The sequence below is a fragment of the Capricornis sumatraensis genome, chromosome 12 (assembly GCF_032405125.1).
Source record: "Capricornis sumatraensis isolate serow.1 chromosome 12, serow.2, whole genome shotgun sequence".
Classification (NCBI taxonomy): Eukaryota; Metazoa; Chordata; class Mammalia; order Artiodactyla; family Bovidae; genus Capricornis; species Capricornis sumatraensis.
Window position 1 is genome coordinate 79,440,526 of NC_091080.1, and position 19,222 is coordinate 79,459,747.

A 19,222-nucleotide genomic window follows, 5' to 3' on the forward strand; every position below is an offset into this window, starting at 1 on the left:
AGAAAAGATAGCCAAGATGAACTAAATTGTGCATTGTATTACCATAAAGGACAAATATTTACTGTACCTTTTTTTTTTTCTGATAAAGCATGTGTTACAAAGAAAAGATTAATAACATGAGGTGACCAATAATACTTAAACAAAAACAATCATTGTTGTTCACTCGCTAAGTTGTGTCTGACTCTTTGGAACCCCATTAGGTGGCTAAAGTTTTTGAGCTTCAGCTTCAGCATCAATCCTTCCAATGAATATTCAGGGTTGATTTCCTTTAAGATTGACTAATTTGATCCCCTTGCAGTCCAAGGGACTCTCAAGAGCCTTCTCCAACGCTGCAATTCAAAGGCATCAGTTCTTCAGTGCTCAGGCTGCTTTATGGTCCACCGCTCACATCCATACATGACTACTGGAAAAACCATAGATTTGAATATATAGATCTTTGTCAGCAAAGTGATGTCTTTGCTTCTTAAAGTGCTAAGTTAGTCATATCTTTTCTTCCAAGGAGCAAATGTCTTTTAATTTTGTGGCTGCAGTCACTGTCTGCAGTGATTTTGGAGCCCAAGGAAATAAAAGTCTTGTTACTGCTTCCTCTTTTCCCCCTTCTATTTGCCATGAAGTGTTAGGACTGGATGCCTTTTTTTTTTTTTAATTTTTACTTTATTTTACTTTAGAATACCGTATTGGTTTTGCCATACATTGACATGAATCCACCACGGGTGTATACAAGCTCCCAATCCTGAAACCCCCTCCCACCTCCCACCCCATATCATCTCTCTGGATCATCCCCATGCACCAGCCCCAAGCATTCTGTATCCTGTATCGAACATAGACTGGCACTTTGTTTCTTACATGATAGTATACATGTTTTAATGCCATTCTCCCAAATCATCCCACCCTCTCCCTCTCCCTCAGAGTCCAAATGTCCGTTCTATACATCTGTGTCTCTTTTGCTGTCTCGCATACAGGGTCATCATTACCATCTTTCTAAATTCCATATATATGTGTCAGTATACTGTATTGGTGTTTTTCTTTCTGGCTTACTTCACTCTGTATAATCGGCTCCAGTTTCATCCATCTCATTAGAACTAATTGAAATGTATTCTTTCTGATGGCTGAGTAATACTCCATTGTGTATATGTACCATAGCTTTCTTATCCATTCTGCTGATGGACATCTAGGTTGTTTCCATGTCCTGGCTATTATAAACAGTGCTGCAATGAACATTGGGGTACATGTGTCTCTTTCAATTCTGGTTTCCTTGGTGTGTATGCCCAGCAGTGGGATTGCTGGGTCATAAGGCAGCCAAAACTTCCAGAACTATGTTGAATAGTAGTGGTGAAAGTGGACATCCTTGTCTTGTTCCTGACTTTAGGGGAAATGCTTTCAATTTTTCACCATTGAGGATAATGTTTGCTGTAGGTTTGTCATATATAGCTTTTATTATGTTGAGGTATGTTACTCCTATTCCTGCTTTCTGGAGAGTTTTTATCATAAATGGATGTTGAATTTTGTCAAAGGCCTTCTCTGCATCTATTGAGATAATCATATGGCTTTTATTTTTCAATTTGTTAATGTGGTGAATTACATTGATTGATTTGCGGATATTGAAGAATCCTTGCATCCCTGGGATAAAGCCCACTTGGTTCATGGTGTATGATCTTTTTAATGTGTTGTTGGATTCTGATTGCTAGAATTTTGTTAAGGATTTTTGCATCTATGTTCATCAGTGATATTGGCCTGTAGTTTTCTTTTTTTGTGGCGTCTTTGTCAGGTTTTGGTATTAGGGTGATGGTGGCCTCATAGAATGAGTTTGGATTTTTACCTTCCTCTGCAATTTTCTGGAAGAGTTTGAGTAGGATAGGTGTTAGCTCTTCTCTAAATTTTTGGTAGAATTCAGCTGTGAAGCCGTCTGGACCTGAGCTTTTGTTTGCTGGAAGATTTCTGATTACAGTTTCAATTTCCATGCTTGTGATGGCTCTGTTAAGATTTTCTATTTCTTCCTGGTTCAGTTTTGGAAAGTTGTACTTTTCTAATAATTTGTCCATTTCTTCCACGTTGTCCATTTTATTGGCATATAATTGCTGATAGTAGTCTCTTATGATCCTTTGTATTTCTGTGTTGTCTGTTGTGATCTCTCCGTTTTCATTTCTAATTTTATTGATTTGATTTTTCTCCCATTGTTTCTTGATGAGTCTGCCTAATGGTTTGTCAATTTTATTTATCCTTTCAAAGAACAAGCTTTTGGCTTTGTTGATTTTTGCTATGGTCTCTTTTGATTCTTTTGCATTAATCTCCCCCCTAATTTTTAAGATTTCTTTCCTTCTACTAATGCTGGGGTTCTTCATTTCTTCCTTTTCTAGTATCTTTAGATATAGAGTTAGGTTATTTATTTGACTTTTTTCTTGTTTCTTGAGGTATGCCTGTATTGCTATGAACTTTCCTCTAAGCACTGCTTTTATAGTGTCCCACAGGTTTTGGGTTGTAGTGTGTTCATTTTCATTAATTTATATGCATTTTTGGATTTCTTTTTTGATTTCTTCTGTGATTTGTTGGTTATACAGAAGCGTGTTGTTCAGCCTCCTTATGTTGGGATTTTTAATAGTTTTTCTCCTGTAATTGAGATCTAATCTTAGAGCATTATGATCGAAAAGATGCTTGGAATGATTTGATTTTTTAAAAATTTATCAAGGTTAGATTTATGGCCCAGGATGTGACCTATCCTGGAAAAGTTTCCGTGAGCACTTGAGAAAAAGGTGAAATTCATTGTGTTGAGGTGAAATGTCCTATAGATATCAATTAGGTCTAACTGGTCTATTGTATCATTTAAAGTTTGTGTTTCTTTGTTAATTTTCTGTTTAGTTGATCTGTCTATAGGTGTGAGTGGGGTATTAAAGTCTCCCACTATTATTGTGTTATTGTTAATTTCCCCTTTCATGCTTGTTAGCATTTGTCTAACATATTATGGTGCTATGTTGGGTGCATATATATTTATAATTGTTATATCTTCTTCTTGGATTGTTCCTTTGATCATTATGTAGTGTCCTTCTTTGTCTCTTTTCACAGCCTTTGTTTTAAAGTCTATTTTATCAGAGGTGAGTATTGCTACTCCTGCTTTCTTTTGGTCTCTATTTGTATGGAATATCTTTTTCCAGCCCTTCACTTTCAGTCTGTATGTGTCCGTTGTCTTGAGGTGGGTCTCTTGTAGGCAGCATATATAGGGATCTTGTTTTTGTATCCATTCAGCCAGTCTTTGCCTTTTGGTTGGGGCATTCAACCCATTTACGTTTAAGGTAATTATTGATAAGTGTGATCCCATTGCCATTTACTTTATTGTTTTGGGTTCGGGTTTATACGCCCTTTTTGTGTTTCCTGTCTAGAGAATATCCTTTAGAATTTGTTGGAGAGCTGGTTTGGTGGTGCTGAATTCTCTCAGCTTTTGCTTGTCTGTAAAGCTTTTGATTTCTCCTTCGTATTTGAATGAGATCCTTGCTGGCTACAGTAATCTGGGCTGTAGGTTATTTTCTTTCATCACTTTAAGTATGTCTTGCCATTCCCTCCTGTCCTGAAGAGTTTCTTTTGAAAGATCAGCTGTTATCCTTATGGGAATCCCCTTGTGTGTTATTTGTTGTTTTTCCCTTGCTGCTTTTAATATTTGTTCTTTGTGTTTGGTCTTTGTTAATTTGATTAATATATGTCTTGGGGTGTTTTGCCTTAGGTTTATCCTGTTTGGAACTCTCTGAGTTTCTTGGACTTGGGTGATTATTTCCTTCCCCATTTTAGGGAAGTTTTCAACTATTATCTCCTCAAGAATTTTCTCATGGTCTTTCTTTTTGTCTTCTTCTTCTGGGACTCCTATAATTCGAATGTTGGAGCATTTCATATTGTCCTGGAGGTCTCTGAGGTTGTCCTCATTTCTTCTAATTCATTTTTCTTGTTTCCTCTCTGATTCACTTATTTCTACCATTCTATCTTCTATTTCACTAATCTTATCTTCTGCCTCCATTATTCTACTATTTGTTGCCTCCAGAGTGTTTCTGATCTCATTTATTGCATTATTCATTATATATTGACTCTTTTTTTATTTCTTCTAGGTCCTTGTTAAACCTTTCTTGCATCTTCTCAATCCTTGTCTCCAGGCTATTTATCTGTGATTCCATTTTGATTTCAAGATTTTGGATCATTTTCACTATCAATATTCAGAATTCTTTCTCAGGTAGATTCCCTATCTCCTCCTCTTTGGTTTGGTTTGGTAGGCATTTCTCCTGTTCCTTTACCTGCTGGGTATTCCTCTGTCTCTTCATCATGGTTATATTGCTGTGTTTGGTGTGGCCTTTCTATATTCTGGGAATTTGTGGAGTTCTCTTTATTATGGAGTTTCCTCTCTGTGGGTGGGGTTGTATCAATGACTTGTCAAGGTTTCTTGGTTAGGGAGGCTTGTGTTGGAGTTATGGTGGGTGGAGCTGGATTTCTTCTCTCTGGAGTGCTATGAATTGTCTAGTAATGGGTTGTGAGACGTCAGTGGTTTTGGAATAGTTTTGAGCTGCATGTATATTGAAGCTCAGGGGTGTGTTCCTGTGTTGCTGGAGAATTTGCGTGGTATGTCTTGCTCTGGAACATGTTGGCCCTTGGGTGCTGCTTGGTTTCAGTGTAGGTATGGAGGCGTTTGATGAGCTCCTCTCGATTAATGTTCCCTGGATTCAGGATTTCTCTGATGTTCTTAGGATTTGGACTTAAGCCTCCTGTTTCTGGCTTTCAGTTTTATTTTTACCCTAGCCTCAGGACTTCTCCATCTATACAGCACTGATGATAAAGCATCTAGGTTAAAGATGAAAGGTTTCTCCACATTGAGGGTCACCCATAGAGGTTCACTGAGTTACACGGAAAAGAGAAGAGGGAGGGTGTAGTTAGAGGTGACTGGAATGAGATGAGGTGGGATCAAAAGAGGAGAGAGCAAGCTAGCCAGTAATCATGTCCTTATGTATGCTCCACAGTCTGGACCACTCAGAGGTATTCATGGAGTTATACAGGGAAGAGGAGAGGGAGGAAGTAGACAGAGGTGGCCAGGTGCGTAAAAGAGGGAAATGAAAGGGAGAGAGAGAGATCCGGCCAGTAACCAGTTCCCTGAGTGTTCTCCACCGTCTGGAACACACAGAGATTCACAGGGTTGGGTAGAGAGGAGAAGGGGGAGGGAGGAGACAGAGGACACCTGGTGGAGAAAAAGGAGAGTCCAAAGAAGGGGAGAGTGGTCAAGCCAGTAATCTCGCTCTCAGGTAAAATTGGGTACTGAAGATTGGGTTTTTACATGTACAAAATTGCCAACAAATACCAAAAAGCAAAGATTAAAAATCTGGAGTAGAGATTGATTTTCAAAAATATAATATTAAAGAAAAGAAGAAGAAGAAGAGGAAAAAAAAAGAAAGAAAAAACAAACAAACAAAACAAACAAACAAAAACAAAAAAAACAAAGCCACAAGAATTATTAAAAATAATAATTAGAGAAGTAGCGTACTTAAAAATTTAAGAAAGTTAAAAAAAAAGAAGAAAAAACAATCACACAACCCCATCAACTCAAAAAAAAAAAAAAAGATTGTAAAAGTAGTAAAGGTATATCTGGCCCTTTCTCTGGTGTTGGGGGTTGTGTGGGGTCACTTCCAAGGCGGTTCCCTCTGTTTAATTTCCTCTGTTGCTGGTCTCTTCAGTGTCTGATTTCCATCTTGACACAGGGAGGGCGGTGGTGGACACATTAGGTTCACTATTCAGTCGCGCTGTGGGGAGGGAGGGATGCTGCAAACAAATATTACTGGCATGTGCTTGCAGTGTCTTATCCACTCTGGGCTTGCCCCTGCTCATGGTGCACACCGCTCAGGCTCTATGTAGCTCCACCGGGGAACCATCTGAGGCTAGCCCTAGGCTTCAAGCACCTCCCCAGTCTAAGCTGCTCAGGCTCAGTGATCAGGAAGCCCTCAGAGGCGCAGATTGGTTGGGCCTGCGTTTTGTGCCCTTCCCAGGTCCGAGTAGCTCAGGAGTTTGGTGAGCACAATTGCTGTGACTATGGCCTTTCCCTGTTGCTCAGTTTTCTGGGTGTACCACTGGCGTTCCTTCTCAGGCGGATGATGACTGTCCAGAACCCCCAGAAGTCTTAGTTAACAAAGAAGCCTGCTTGCATTTTGGTAGGTAATGTCTCTCTTGGGCTGCGATTGCCCCCTTCCAGCCCTTAAGGCTCTGGCCGCCTGTCACCGGAGCGGGATGGTCTGTAGTCGGCTATTTCCGATCCGTCCTTTGTTCTGTGCACGGTCCTGGTGGTGTCTTATGTTCGAGCGTTTTGCGTGGTAGCTATCCCACAGTCTGGTTTGCTAGCCCAAGTTAGTTAGCTCTGTCCATGCGCGGGGCGTTCTGGCCCAATTCTCAAAAAAGCACTGCAGCCCTCACCTCCCGTGGCCCGACTCTTAAAAAGCACTGCCAGCTGCGCCTCCCGCTCCTCCCTGCCCAGCCCCCACTTGCTAGTGGCGGATGCAGGCGTCTGTGCTGCTTTTCCGCTGGGGGAGTTACTGTTGGGCTCATAATCTGTTGGTTTTAATTATTTATTTATTTTTCCTTCCTGTTATGTTGCCCTCTGTGCTTCTAAAGCTCGCCACAGACTCGGCTGCGAGAATGTTTCCTGGTGTTTGGAAACCTCTCTTTTTAAGAACCTCTTCCCGGGACGGGATTCCCTTCCCGGGACGGAGCTCCCTCCCTACCTCCTTTGTCTCTTTCTTTGACTTATTATATTTTTTCCTACCTGTTTTTGAAGCCAATGATCTGCTTTGCTGGGTGCCTGATGTCCTCTGCCAGCATTCAGAAGTTGTTTTGTGGAATTTACTCAGCATTAAAATGTTCTTTTGATGAATTTATGAGGGAGAATGTGGTCTCCCCGTCCTATTCCTCCACCATCTTTGGACCGCCCCCCCATGGTTGTTTTTGAATATTGAGTTTTAAGACATCTTCTTCACTCTCTTCTTTCACATTCATCAAGAGGCTCTTTAGTTTCTCTTCTCTTTATGCCATTAGGGTGGTATCATCTGCATATCTGAGGTTGTTGATATTTCTCCTGCAATCTTGATTCCAGCTTGTATAGAGTCTTACCCTCCCTATTAATATTCAAGAATGTTAACACTAAACCCCATCTCAGCACAATATCAGGCTAATGGAATTTCTCCTCTAGGTGTGGTTATCATATTCTGCAAACTAAATAATTATCTGAATTGTGAAAAATCACCATGTACTCTCAAGTGAAAGATTCATCTGAAAAATTATTTCTATTTATTCATGTGGATTCATGACTTCTGATAGAATTCCCAACTGATGTGCTCCCAATGGGAAATAAGCATATCAAAATAATGATTCCCCTTATTTCCTGGAGCATCAGGACTTGGGTCACCTCTTCTAGGTCAACATGTTTCTTGTACACACATCATTGTCTTTGTGCTATGGTGAGACAGAAGCACAGAAGCACTGGCCATGGTAATATGGGCCATCAGATGGGCCTGAAATCCAATCACATGGGGAGGATTGTGTGTGTAGCTAGGATTATACTCCTTGAAATTCCTGAGAATGTGGAAGAAAGAAATGAGACTTGCTTCAAGGAAGGGATCTCTGTCGCACACAGAAATCTGCTGTTTCCTTCTTCAGAGTGTTGACTTTTTGCTTGGATACTATTTTTGTCTTCTACAGTTTCTGTTAATAGTTTGGGACAGTTGGCAATAAAAGATTCATAAATGTATATGCATAAATAAATTTAAATATAAACTCATGCATTGTATATACATTAATATATAATATGTAATATCCATTATGAAAGTGAAAGTTGCTCAGTTGTGTCCAATTCTTTGCGACCCCGTGGATTATACAGTTCATGGAATTCTCCAGGCTAGAATACCGGAGTGGGGAGCCTTTCCCTTATCCAGAGAATCTTCCCAACCCAGGGACTGAACCCAGGTCTCCCGCATTGCAGGCAGATTCTTTACCAGCTGAGCCACAAGGAAAGCCAAATATCCACTATAAGGTTGGTTAGGGTATGACCTGTAAATAGAAATAAAACTCTTATAAAAAGCCTATTTGAATTGCTTCAGAATTAAGGAGCATGAAATCTGAAGGACCTAATTTGGGAGCTTTTGAGAGTAACAATTATAGGTCTTTAATGGGGACTCAAGGAAAAAGTATTGGCACAGCTCAAGTGGAGCCCTTCATTTTGATCTTACCTCTTCTTCCTAGGTTATCTGCCATGCTGGGTTGGTCATAAAAGGCCCTCACCTGGGGAGAGCCAGGCTATTGAAACCGGTGAATATTTTCCAATAAAATTATGTGAGTCTACTAAAATACTGTAATTTGGATTTTTTATAATTGACATTTTAAATCTTTTTTCCTGACAACTACTGATGGGAAACCTAGTGACTTGACTTAAGATCACACACAGAGGGAAGATCTGACCCCTCCCCATGAGAAAAGGGGAGAGCAAGGTGCGATGCATTAGTTAATCCTATGACTGTAAGAAATAGTTCAACTGAAAATAAAATAGAAGGGAGGTTAGACAGACCTATATTTCTCCACTTATGATTGAAATTTGTTCCTTCAGATTCCATGCTTTTCACTCTGAGTTTTATATTGATACCACAGCAGATGGGGAGAAACAGGAAAAGCACATGTCTCTGTCAAAATAATGCAGTTTGATTCACAAGGGCTCCTGGACACAGAGTCATAGTTCTGGACATTTCCTTCTCCTTTCAGGCTCCTCTGAAAACAACTGTGTCTCTGAGATTCCCAGAGTACAGATTCTCCCTGTCTTTCTTCATGACCTGCAGTACCTTCCTGGGAAAACTTAAGACAACTGCTTACTCTCCTAGCTTACCATTTTCTTACCTATAAATGGAAATGAAAGTACTTGCTTTTCTCATTCACAAATGGTTATGAAGATCATCTGAGAAAACTTATATGGAAGAGCTGTGAAATGATAACCCAAGCCTCTGTGATATAGGCATTACTCTGCTAATGCACCTGCCAAAGACATGCTGGGAACAGCTGCCCTGGGCAACAAAGTGTGGAGGCCCTGGGTTGGTGAACAGGGGGTGCTGGTTCTAAGAGGACACAGAACACCTGGTGCTAACTTGGACAAGCCATCTGACCATACCAGCCCAGCTCCCTTTTGGTCAAAATTTCCAGAAATTGTGATTCCTACCCCAAATTATTCATATCATTCTCTGTTTCTCTAGCCTGTGAAATTCAGTTGTCAATCTCTTCTTCAAAGTTTCAATAAGGGAGTCACATGTTCTTCCCTGTGTTTCCCCAGTGCCTTGTGCAGATCTCCATGGAACTGTATCCATCTGAGACCATAAACTCTGGAGGCGTTGACCCAAACTCTGTGAATCTGCATATTCTCAACTTTTGACCCCCTTTCATAGCAGGCTAGATACTAAGATAGATACTACACATAGATACTAAGTGCAGGTTGCATTCCTATCACCTGAAACTTTTCACCAGGGTATTATACTTTTCCTGATAAATATGGATGTCTAAATCAGCATCAATCAATGATGTGGGCTTCTATTCTACCTGCTATGTTTTTAGACCAAGATCATTTCCCAAGATAAAATCACCTCATGGAATGATGTGATGCTTAAGTGAATGATTATGGAACTCTTACCACAGTGCCATGCATAGAGTAAACACCTAGTAAATGGTACCCCCTGTTGTTATAATCACTACTCCTTAAAATAGTCATTTTTATTATAATGATACAAAATTTAATGTATATTCAGAGGATAAAAAAAAACTTCATGCTTTATAAGTTGTTTGTTTATTATCAAAATTCTTCCCCAGATTTCTAGGAAATACCCAAAATTGGCTTTATCACATTTCTCTTCTTTTGTCTGTTCTTTATTGGGCTGATGCTGATGTACTCTGAAATTCCTTAAATGAGGTATTTAGAAGAAAAATTTAAGATAAATTAGGAGGCTCAAATAAGTAAAAATAATTTTTCTGGACAATAAATAGTTGGCGGTATGTTGGGAACAAGCTTAAGTATTTCCTAATGGCTCATGATGTAGATAGACTCTCTGGCTCCATGGCTCAGGCTTTGTTTCCATCAAGCTCCTTTGCTTTCCCTGTGCCTCAGTGTTTCCATCTGTAAAATGAGATAATACTATTACTTGATAGGGCTATTGTGAAGAGTAATAAGCTAATACATGTCAAGTATTAAATGTGTAGCCCTGTACAGAGTCAGCACTCAATAACTGTTAACTATGGACGGAAAACCAGAAAAGAAAAATTTCTACTTCCAAAAGTCACATTTGCATCTTTTCCTCCTTTACTGGACACTAACTTTGTAATTAACCACTTCTTTATCCTTACCTGTGTAACTGAGGCTTCTGGTTTCCTTATCTGTGATGCCTGCTCATTCGTCTCGAGTAATACGTACTGACTCATGATAGTTTAGGGTTCAAGTCCTAGTCTCTCTGAACCTCAAATATTCTATTATCTATTAAAATTAGTAATTCCTACCTTATAGGCTACTAAGTGTATTAAAAGAGCTAATACCTAGAAGGTTCTTAAGGTTTTTGGCACACCGCAATCATGTAATAGAGCTTCCCAGGTGGCTAGTGGTAAAGAATTCACCTGGCAGTGTAGGAGATGCAGGAGGCATGGATTTGATTCTTGGGCCGGGAAGATCCCCTGGAGGAGGAAATGGAAACCCACTTCAGTATTCTTGCCTGGAAAATTCCATGGACAGAGGTGCCTGGAGGGCTGCGGTCCATGTGATCGCAACTGAGCACACACACATAATCTTGCAATAAATATCATTAGAACCACCTATAATTTTATTTGTTTGAGTGGCAAAGCTTTCTCTACTATTTCCATACATCTTTCAGGAAAAGAAGTTTAATCACAACAAAATAGTCTATTAAAGTTTATTTTGAAAATAATCCTTGATAAAGAGGCCCCTGCATATTCAAAAGCGGAGACATTACTTTGCCGACTAAGGTCCATCTAGTAAAGGCTATGGTTTTTCCAGTGGTCATGTATGGATGTGAGAGTTAGACTGTGAAGAAGGCTGAGTGCCAAAGAATTGATGCTTTTGAACTGTGGTGTTGGAGAAGACTCTTGAGGGTCCCTTGGACTGCAAGAAGATCCAACCAGTCCACTCTGAAGGAGATCAGCCCTGGGATTTCTTTGGAAGGAATGATGCTAAAGCTGAAACTCCAGTAATTTGGTCACCTCATGCGAAGAGTTGACTCATTGGAAAAGACTCTGATGCTGGGAGGGATTGGGGGCAGGAGGAGAAGGGGACGACAGAGGATGAGATGGCTGGATGGCATCACGGACTCGATGGATGTGAGTCTGAGTGAACTCCGGGAGATGGTGATGAACAGGGAGGCCTGGCATGCTGCGATTCATGGGGTCACAAAGAGTCAGACATGACTGAGCGACTGAACTGAGCTGAGCATCTATTTTTCACTCTTCTAGACATTTCTCCAAGTGATTGGTGTGGTGGGTGTGGTGGTGGTGGTGATTCCTTGGATTGCTATACCTGTGATTCCTCTTGCCATCATTTTCTTTTTTCTTCGACGGTATTTCTTGGAGACGTCACGAGATGTGAAACGCCTGGAATGTTCAAGTGAGTACTGGGATTCTCAGGTTGGGATGGCAATGCAGATTGGTTGCATTTATACCATGATTAACCACACCCCTGAAATCCTGTAGAATATATCTTTTGGAATTTCTCCCTAAGTCAGCATTAGGTAATTGTATATTATGGGCCCTGTGAGTCAGAGTGACCCTTAAGCCAAGTTGAGCAGGTGGCAGGTCAGCTGCAGCTTTGCATTTTAGCACAAGGACGAATATGAGCACCATGAGGACAGGGGCCATTTCTGTCTTGTTAATGGCATACTTCCTAACACAGAAAAGCCACCCAGTAAACAGTTTTCCAAAAAATAATGTGTTTCATCATTTTGGTACTATTGTAGAAGGAAAATAGGGATTTTTTTCTTCCCTTGAAGTTACTAGAAATGACAAGGAAAGGAAAATATTAAGAAAAGGAAAGGAGGCATCAGGAAATGTACTCATATGTCAGAGGTGATATTTTTAGAAAATACATTATTTCACATACTCCTAAGATGGTAAGTAAGTTGTAGTTGTTAAATGTATTGAAAAGATAAGCCCTGTTATTTATAGGTTTGCTCTTTATCATCACTAGTATTTGAGATGATGTCACACTATGGTCACCCCTCCCCAAGACTGTTCATATAAATGATGCTGGAAATAATCCCTTTAGGAGCACCCAGGGGGAAGATCTGTTTAGTAGACTTTTGGTTTATCACTCCATTCAGCTTCCTAGTTTTAGAATAATGGGGAACATTATTTTATGATTAATCATTCTATTCTTCAGGCAATAACAGAGGATGAAGTAATCTAGAACTTATCTCATCATTAATGCTCAGACATATTTCATCAATATTAGAACAAAAATTATAATAAAGTAGAATTGTTAAATATTTTTAAAGAAGGTATAAGGACAGAAAATAAAGGAAGATGTTTGTGTCAGAAACCTTAACTATGGATAGTTACTGCAAGTTAATACCAACTTAACTTTCTAGAAACCAAGCCAAGAAGAGAAACATATTGAGTCTCATTCTTCTCTGTATCTACTAAGTGGGAAAATCTAAGTTAATCAAGACAAAGGAGTTTTTGGTGGTGAAATGTATGTGTTTCATTTTTAATAATAAACTCTCGAGAGGCATTCATCTTATGTATTTGCATAAAGTACAGTTGGTGTCATAAATGCTATAGAACAAATTTTTAGTCAAGAGAACCAGCTAAACTCCCATGAGGTCTGGGTTTTGTGAGGTGTTTGATTGGATTATGGAGCAGTAGAGTCCAGACATGTGTGATATTTTTCTGATGTGATTTGGTAGAATGGTAGGACCTGGGAAAACAGAATAGAAGTGATGAGCTCCATACAGTCTTTTGTGTAGACAGGACTTCAATCATTTTATGTTCTGAAGTCAGTCATGAAATGGAGTCATTCAATAGTCTTGTTCAGGTTGTTCCATTCAAAGAGGGATTGTTCCAGAAGGAATGTTTTTCAGAGATTTTTGCCTGGACCATGGGCCACTTCCCATCCATATGGAAGTGGAGAGAAGGGCACCTCCTGAGGCCTTTTTCAAAAGGCAGTACAGGATTTCACCTGGAGAGTCTGAGAACTTTTTGGCCCCATCCCTGTGGAGTATTTGGATTTTTGGCAAGCTAGTAGGCTACAACAATGTTAGACAGTAAATTCAATGCAGATAACCCTCTTCCACACCCCAGGTAACCAAGTGAGATGACCTGTTGATTAGAACTGTTTATGTTCTTTCTCCAGGTTGTGGGTCTGTGCCAAAAATAATGATACCACGTTTTTCTCCATATAGTAACTAATAGTATATCTTAAGACCGCTGCTGGAGCCACCAGCAAAAAGACATCTGATCGCTGTAACCAGAAGGCATAAGCCTACTTCATTCCTGTGCTCTGATAAACTGCTAAAATCCTGAGGTTTATATTCAGATCCAGCTGCCTACCTTTCTGGAGCATTATGTTTACTTTTGTCCTCTTAGTGACAAATGTGCAGTTGATCATAATAATTTTTCATTTTTATATAACTGAGCATAACCAAAAGGCAAAACAAGGATGGCATTTGGTTGCATTTCTCTAGCCAAACCTATTCATTTGGCAGTGCCTGAATTATGAATCTGTATCAAATCTTATCTGTAAGGATTCTGTGATCAACTAGCAATGTCTGCCAGGGACATTGCAAAGGGAGGTTTAGCACATGTGCCACATTTATTCAGATCATGGATCCTCAAGTCTGCTGTTTTAAGGCATTCTCGTGTCGGATTCCCTGGGACTTTATTCAATCGAAGGTGTTTAGTATGATGTATGGTGATGGCTAAGGTTGTTGGATGTTAACTAAGTAAGATTTGAGGGTTTTCTGAAAGTAAACAAAGTCTGGAGAAAAGTGCGCTTAGTCACGCATGGATATCTTTAAACCTGATTATTCTCCCTCTGAGACACTGCTGTTATGATTAAAAGCACAGCCTTGGAAATAAGACAGAATTGGGTCGGACACTCAGCTCTACCACTTAGGTGAGTTAATTTACTTAATCTTGGGCAGGAAGTGCTCTTAATTCCTCAGCCTGGTTTTCCTTCTGTCACAGGTATACTAATGCCTGCCTTCTGGGGCTCTCAGGATTTCTTGAATTGATGCTTTTAAAATACTTGCTGTGCTGTGCTGTGCTTACTTGCTCAGTCATATTGACTTTGTGACAGAGGAGCCTGGTGGCTACAGTCCATGGGGATTCCAGTCAAGAATACTGGAGTGGGTTGCCATGCCCTCCTCCAGGGGATCTTCCCAACCCAGGGACTAAACCAAGGTTTCCTGCCTTGCTGGTAGATTCTTTACCATCTGAGCCACCAGAGAAGTCCATGAATACTTGAATGGGTAGCCTATTCCTTCTCCAGGGAATCTTCACAACCCAAGAATTAAACCACAGTCTCTTGCATTGCAGGCAAATTCTTTATCAGCTGAGCTACCAGGGAAGCCCCAAAGTATTTGCTAGTGACTACCAAAGGCACCAGAACTTTGAACATGAGGGTATTGAAAATTTTTTATTTATTTGTTTTTGGCTGTGCTAAGTCTTTGTTGGTATGTGGGCTTCTCACTGTGGTGGCTTCTTTTGTTGAGGGGACATAGGCTCTGCAGGGCTTGGGCTTCCAGCTTGTGAGCTCAGTACTTGTGGCTCTCAGGCTCTAGAGCACAGGCTCAATAATAATTGTGCACAGCTTTAATTGCTCTTTGGCATGAGGGATCTTCCCCAGGGATTGAGCCCTTGTCTCCTGCACTGGCAGCCAGATTCTCATCCACAGAGCCACCAGGGAAGTCCAAATGTGAAGGAATTAAGAACATAGTAACAACTGGCAGTTGTCACATAGGTGAATGATAACCTGCACCAAGGCTGCCACCTTGGGGTCTTTTCATATGGTTCCCTGCCCGCCGCTACCCCAGGGAAGATCTGCAGTCCAAATGGAATGTGTCCTCAGGGTTGTGGAGACACAGCCATGTCATGTAAACTGTAGGGTAGAACGTGTCTATGACTTCTGACGGATGTCATGGCTGTTATATAGTGTGCTTCAGGATCGTGAGCTCAGTCTTTGTGGGGAAAAGGGTAATTATGTTGGGCAAGGTAAGCCCAGAGCCTTGACATCCCCTCTCCTCATGTACTAGTTAATTTTCTTTGCAGACCCTCCAGTTCCCTCATTCTGGCATCCTGCTCACCCCTAGTGGGGTTTGAAAGAAACAGGATCAATTTTCACAGGTCAGCATTCCCTCTGGCCCACTGTAACTCTTGGGCATGAGGTGAGGTAGGTGATGGAGTGTTTGGTTCCCTGGTGTTCAAGGCTGAGATGACACCTGGTTTCTAAAGTCGACCCCATCCTCCATCCCTGCTGGAGAGAATCAGCTGCACTTTGATCTCCTGGTGAGGGAAGCAGGTGAGGGAGGCCATGCTGAAGAGTTCGTTCCAGGACTCTCCATGGGGGAACAGGCTCGTCTACTTCCTGCTCAGAAGCCTTGTTTGTGATGAATAGTGTTGATGTAACATTTGCTCTGGAAATCACAGCCTGGTTCTAGTGAGTTTTCTGTGTTCTCTGGAGCTGGACTCTTGACATCCTTCTGACAGTGTGATGGGCCCGGAATTCACCTGTGTTATGGCTGTGAGCCTCCTGCTTCCAGAATAATTGAGTTCTGGGGTCTGGTTGGGACACCTGCTGGGAATGCAGAAAAGGCCTGAAGAGAGTTCTTAGCCTTTGTTATTTGGATCATGAGCTCAGCCCTAAAAGTTCTGTTAAAATTTCATATTGCTATTTTAAAAGTGTAAAGTTAAAGCTAAAATAAAACAATTAAATGTTGCTCAATAGAATAAGGGTTTCCCAGGTGGTGCTAGTGGTAACGAACTCACCTACCAATGCAGGAGACTAAAGAGATGCTGGTTTGATCCCTGGGTTGGGAAGATCCCCTGGAGGAGGGCACAGCAATCCTCTCTAGTATTCTTGCCTGGAGAATCCCGTGGACAGTGAAGCCTGGTGGACTACGATCTATAGGATTGCAGAGTCAGACATGATTGAAGCAACTTGGCATGCAATAGAATGAAGAGAGAGAACAGTGTGGATGCTGAAGTAAGACCACAGACATGTCCTTGGAAGGTCAGAAACACCATTGAACCAATTTAGGCTCTTTGCCTGAATTAGATACAAAGGGAAATGTTATATCATGTACTGTTTCAAAGAAAGTTTTTTCCTTACAGCAATATTACAGCTGATGGTCCTTAACAGTTAGGGTTCCTGATGAGATGTCCCAGGTAGAAAGAGCCACAGGGCTGAGTGAATGGTCAGCTAGGACCCAGCCCAGGCTGTCCTCCCCCAGCCCAGGGCTTCCCAGCCTCTCTGTGCTCCAGTGTCTCAGAGGAGGAAGCCTGTTCCTTCCTTTCTTATATGATAGATCCAGGAATACTAAGCATAAGAAGAGTTCTGTGTCTTTGCCCATTTATACCCTGCCCCCCTACAGCCACTCCACCCCCATGGATGTCGATAATGACTGAACTGTCACCTAGACAGGCATTTGGATGCCAGGTTAAGGAGTGAAAACCTGAAAATAATTTAGAGTTTCTCCCCTTTGATCCTTTCCCCATCATTTTATATAATTTCTGAGGCCTCCTTCAAGATAAGTGACCTTAACTTCCCCTAAATGCCCGGATTTTACTAACAGGTCTTTTCTAGGAGATGTACAAGTAAGAGAATGATGTCAGCATTTCCTGCTGATACAGCACAAGTTATCACTCACCACAGACAGGTCACAGGCTCACTATCCGCCTCTGACAACAGCAGGTTACAGCCTCATTCGTGGTGGAAATGAGAACCATTAGGGTCTTCCCTGCCTGGCAGCCAGCAGCCCACCTGTTCCCTGATGGGCAGGTGCCTAACCCTGGTGCTTGTGGTCAGTGTCCTTTTAGAGAAGATGGCAGGAAATGAATGGTCAGTGAGGGGACACCAGACCCCAAAACCACATGAAGTCACTCAAAGAGAATGATCACTAAGGGCACAGTCAGGTTTTACAAGGTGATGTATCACATGCCACAGTGACCTCCAAATGCCAGAAAAAGCATTGAGCAGGCAGTTTTAAAAACCTGGATTAGATTCCCAGAGCAGAAGTCAAGACCATTCAGAGACACCTGGCTAAGCAAGTCCTGTGGGCACAAGGGCGGTGCAGTACCAGGTGTTCTGTGACCCACACAGAGACTCCTGGCACAGGTGCAGGGAGAGTCCCAGGATGGGGGAGATGGCAGACTGTCTGCCCCTCTTACTCATCTTGCCCCTGTCCTATGTCTGGCTCTGGTTTAGCATAGGGGATGTACTGACTCTATCCCAGCTCTTAGGTTACTCATCTAAATTGGAGACAGCATACAGATAGCTCACCAAAATTCAGTGTGGTAAGAACTCTCAAAGAGAATTAAATTAAAAAATGCTATTGAATTGGGACTACTTTGCTCATCCAGTGGTTAAGAATCTGCCTTCCAATGCAGGGGACTTAGGCTTGATCCCTGATTGGTGAACTAGGATCCTATATGTTACAGGGCAACTAATCCTGTGTGCCACAACTAGAGAGCCCATGTGCTGCAACTACTGAGCCCATGAGCTCTAGAGCCTGTGATCTAAAATAATGGAAGCCCAGGCACTGCAACTAAAGAAAGCTTGCATGCCACAATGAAGACCCAGTGCAGTCAAAGAAAATGCTATTGAATCAAAAGTTTGTGAACAGTTTCCACCCAGAGAGATGTCAGGGAAGAATTTGGAGAGAGGCCATGTTTGAGGATTGTGATGAACAAGCTACTAGAGTTTCAGTATCTAAATCTAGGTCAGATTTGAAATTTGGTTAAAGATAGATTCAGGCTTCCCTGGTGGCTCAGTGGTAAAGAATCAGCCTGCACTGCAGGAGCCACAAGAGACACGGGTTCAGTTCCTGGGTTGGGAAGATCCCCTGGAAGAGGGTATGGCAACCCACTCCAGGATTCTTGCCTGGAGAATCCCATGTACAGAGGAGCCTGGTGGATGAGTCCATAGGGTCATGAAGAGTCAGATACAATTGAAAAGACTTATCATGCATGCACAAAGATAGATTCAAAGAGAATCTTTCATTTCTAGGTCTTTAAGCTGAAGCTTGACGTGAGCAGGAGTTTGAGCAGCACATGGAAAATTCTCTCCCGAAAGGGCATCATCCCTTCTCCCCCAGGCAACCCAACCAGAAATTCTAGTACACTGGCAGAACGTGCAAACACAGCACACAGGAGGCAATGGGTTTCTTTGCATCCAGCCTCCCTGACTTTCTCTGTCATGTGTTTGTCTCTGCTTCCCCAGCACGGAGCCCAGTGTTTTCCCACTTAGCATCTTCTCTCCAAGGACTCTGGACCATCCGGGCATACAAAGCTGAGCAGAGGTTTCAGGAACTGTTCGACTCACACCAGGACTTGCATTCAGGTCTGTGAGTTTCTGGAGATGATTTCAAAGGATGGGATGTGCTGTTGTCTGAGGCCTGACCTCCCTCTCAGGTGGTCTTGCTGGCCAGCACCTCTCTCTGTACTGCTTCATGTCCCCCTCTGCAGACCTGCTTCCCCGACCCCTTCCTCTCAGCACCCCGTCTGTGCTCCCCTCCTGCCTCTTCTCCCCAGACCGACTTCCATTGTCCTTCCATCACGGAGTCCTATGGCTTTCTGTCCCTTTAGGATAGGAGTCAGTATACTTTTTTTTTTTCCAAACAACAGATAGTAAATATTTTAGACTTTGTGCGCCATTCTATCTCTGTTGTAACTTATCAACTTTGCTGTTGTAGCACAAAAATAGGCAAAGATAATACATCAGCAAACGCACATGACTGTGTTCCAATAAAACTTTATTTACAACAGCAGGTGATGGCCATTCTTGGCCCACAGGCTATAGTTTGTCAACTCTCTTTTCAGAGCATGCAGGGCAGCAGATTTAATTGAGGTAAATAATTATCTAATTAACAGATTTTTAACTCACTTGGTTAATATTATTCCAAATATTGATAATATTTTTCCCTAGGTAGAAATTTCAGAATTCCCTCTAAATCTGTAAAATCCTGTCCCA

The 19,222-nt window shown here is 41.6% G+C and overlaps 1 protein-coding gene across 1 annotated transcript in view; it reads left to right on the plus strand.

Annotated features, from left to right (window-relative positions):
* Positions 1 to 19,222, plus strand: part of LOC138089044 (ATP-binding cassette sub-family C member 4-like) — a 309,781-nt gene that overhangs the window by 254,486 nt on the left and 36,073 nt on the right. The window contains exons 21-22 of the mRNA XM_068984368.1: positions 11,494 to 11,644; positions 18,473 to 18,592. Of these exons, the coding sequence (XP_068840469.1) occupies positions 11,494 to 11,644; positions 18,473 to 18,592 (271 nt within the window). The remainder of the gene's footprint in view (positions 1 to 11,493; positions 11,645 to 18,472; positions 18,593 to 19,222) is intronic.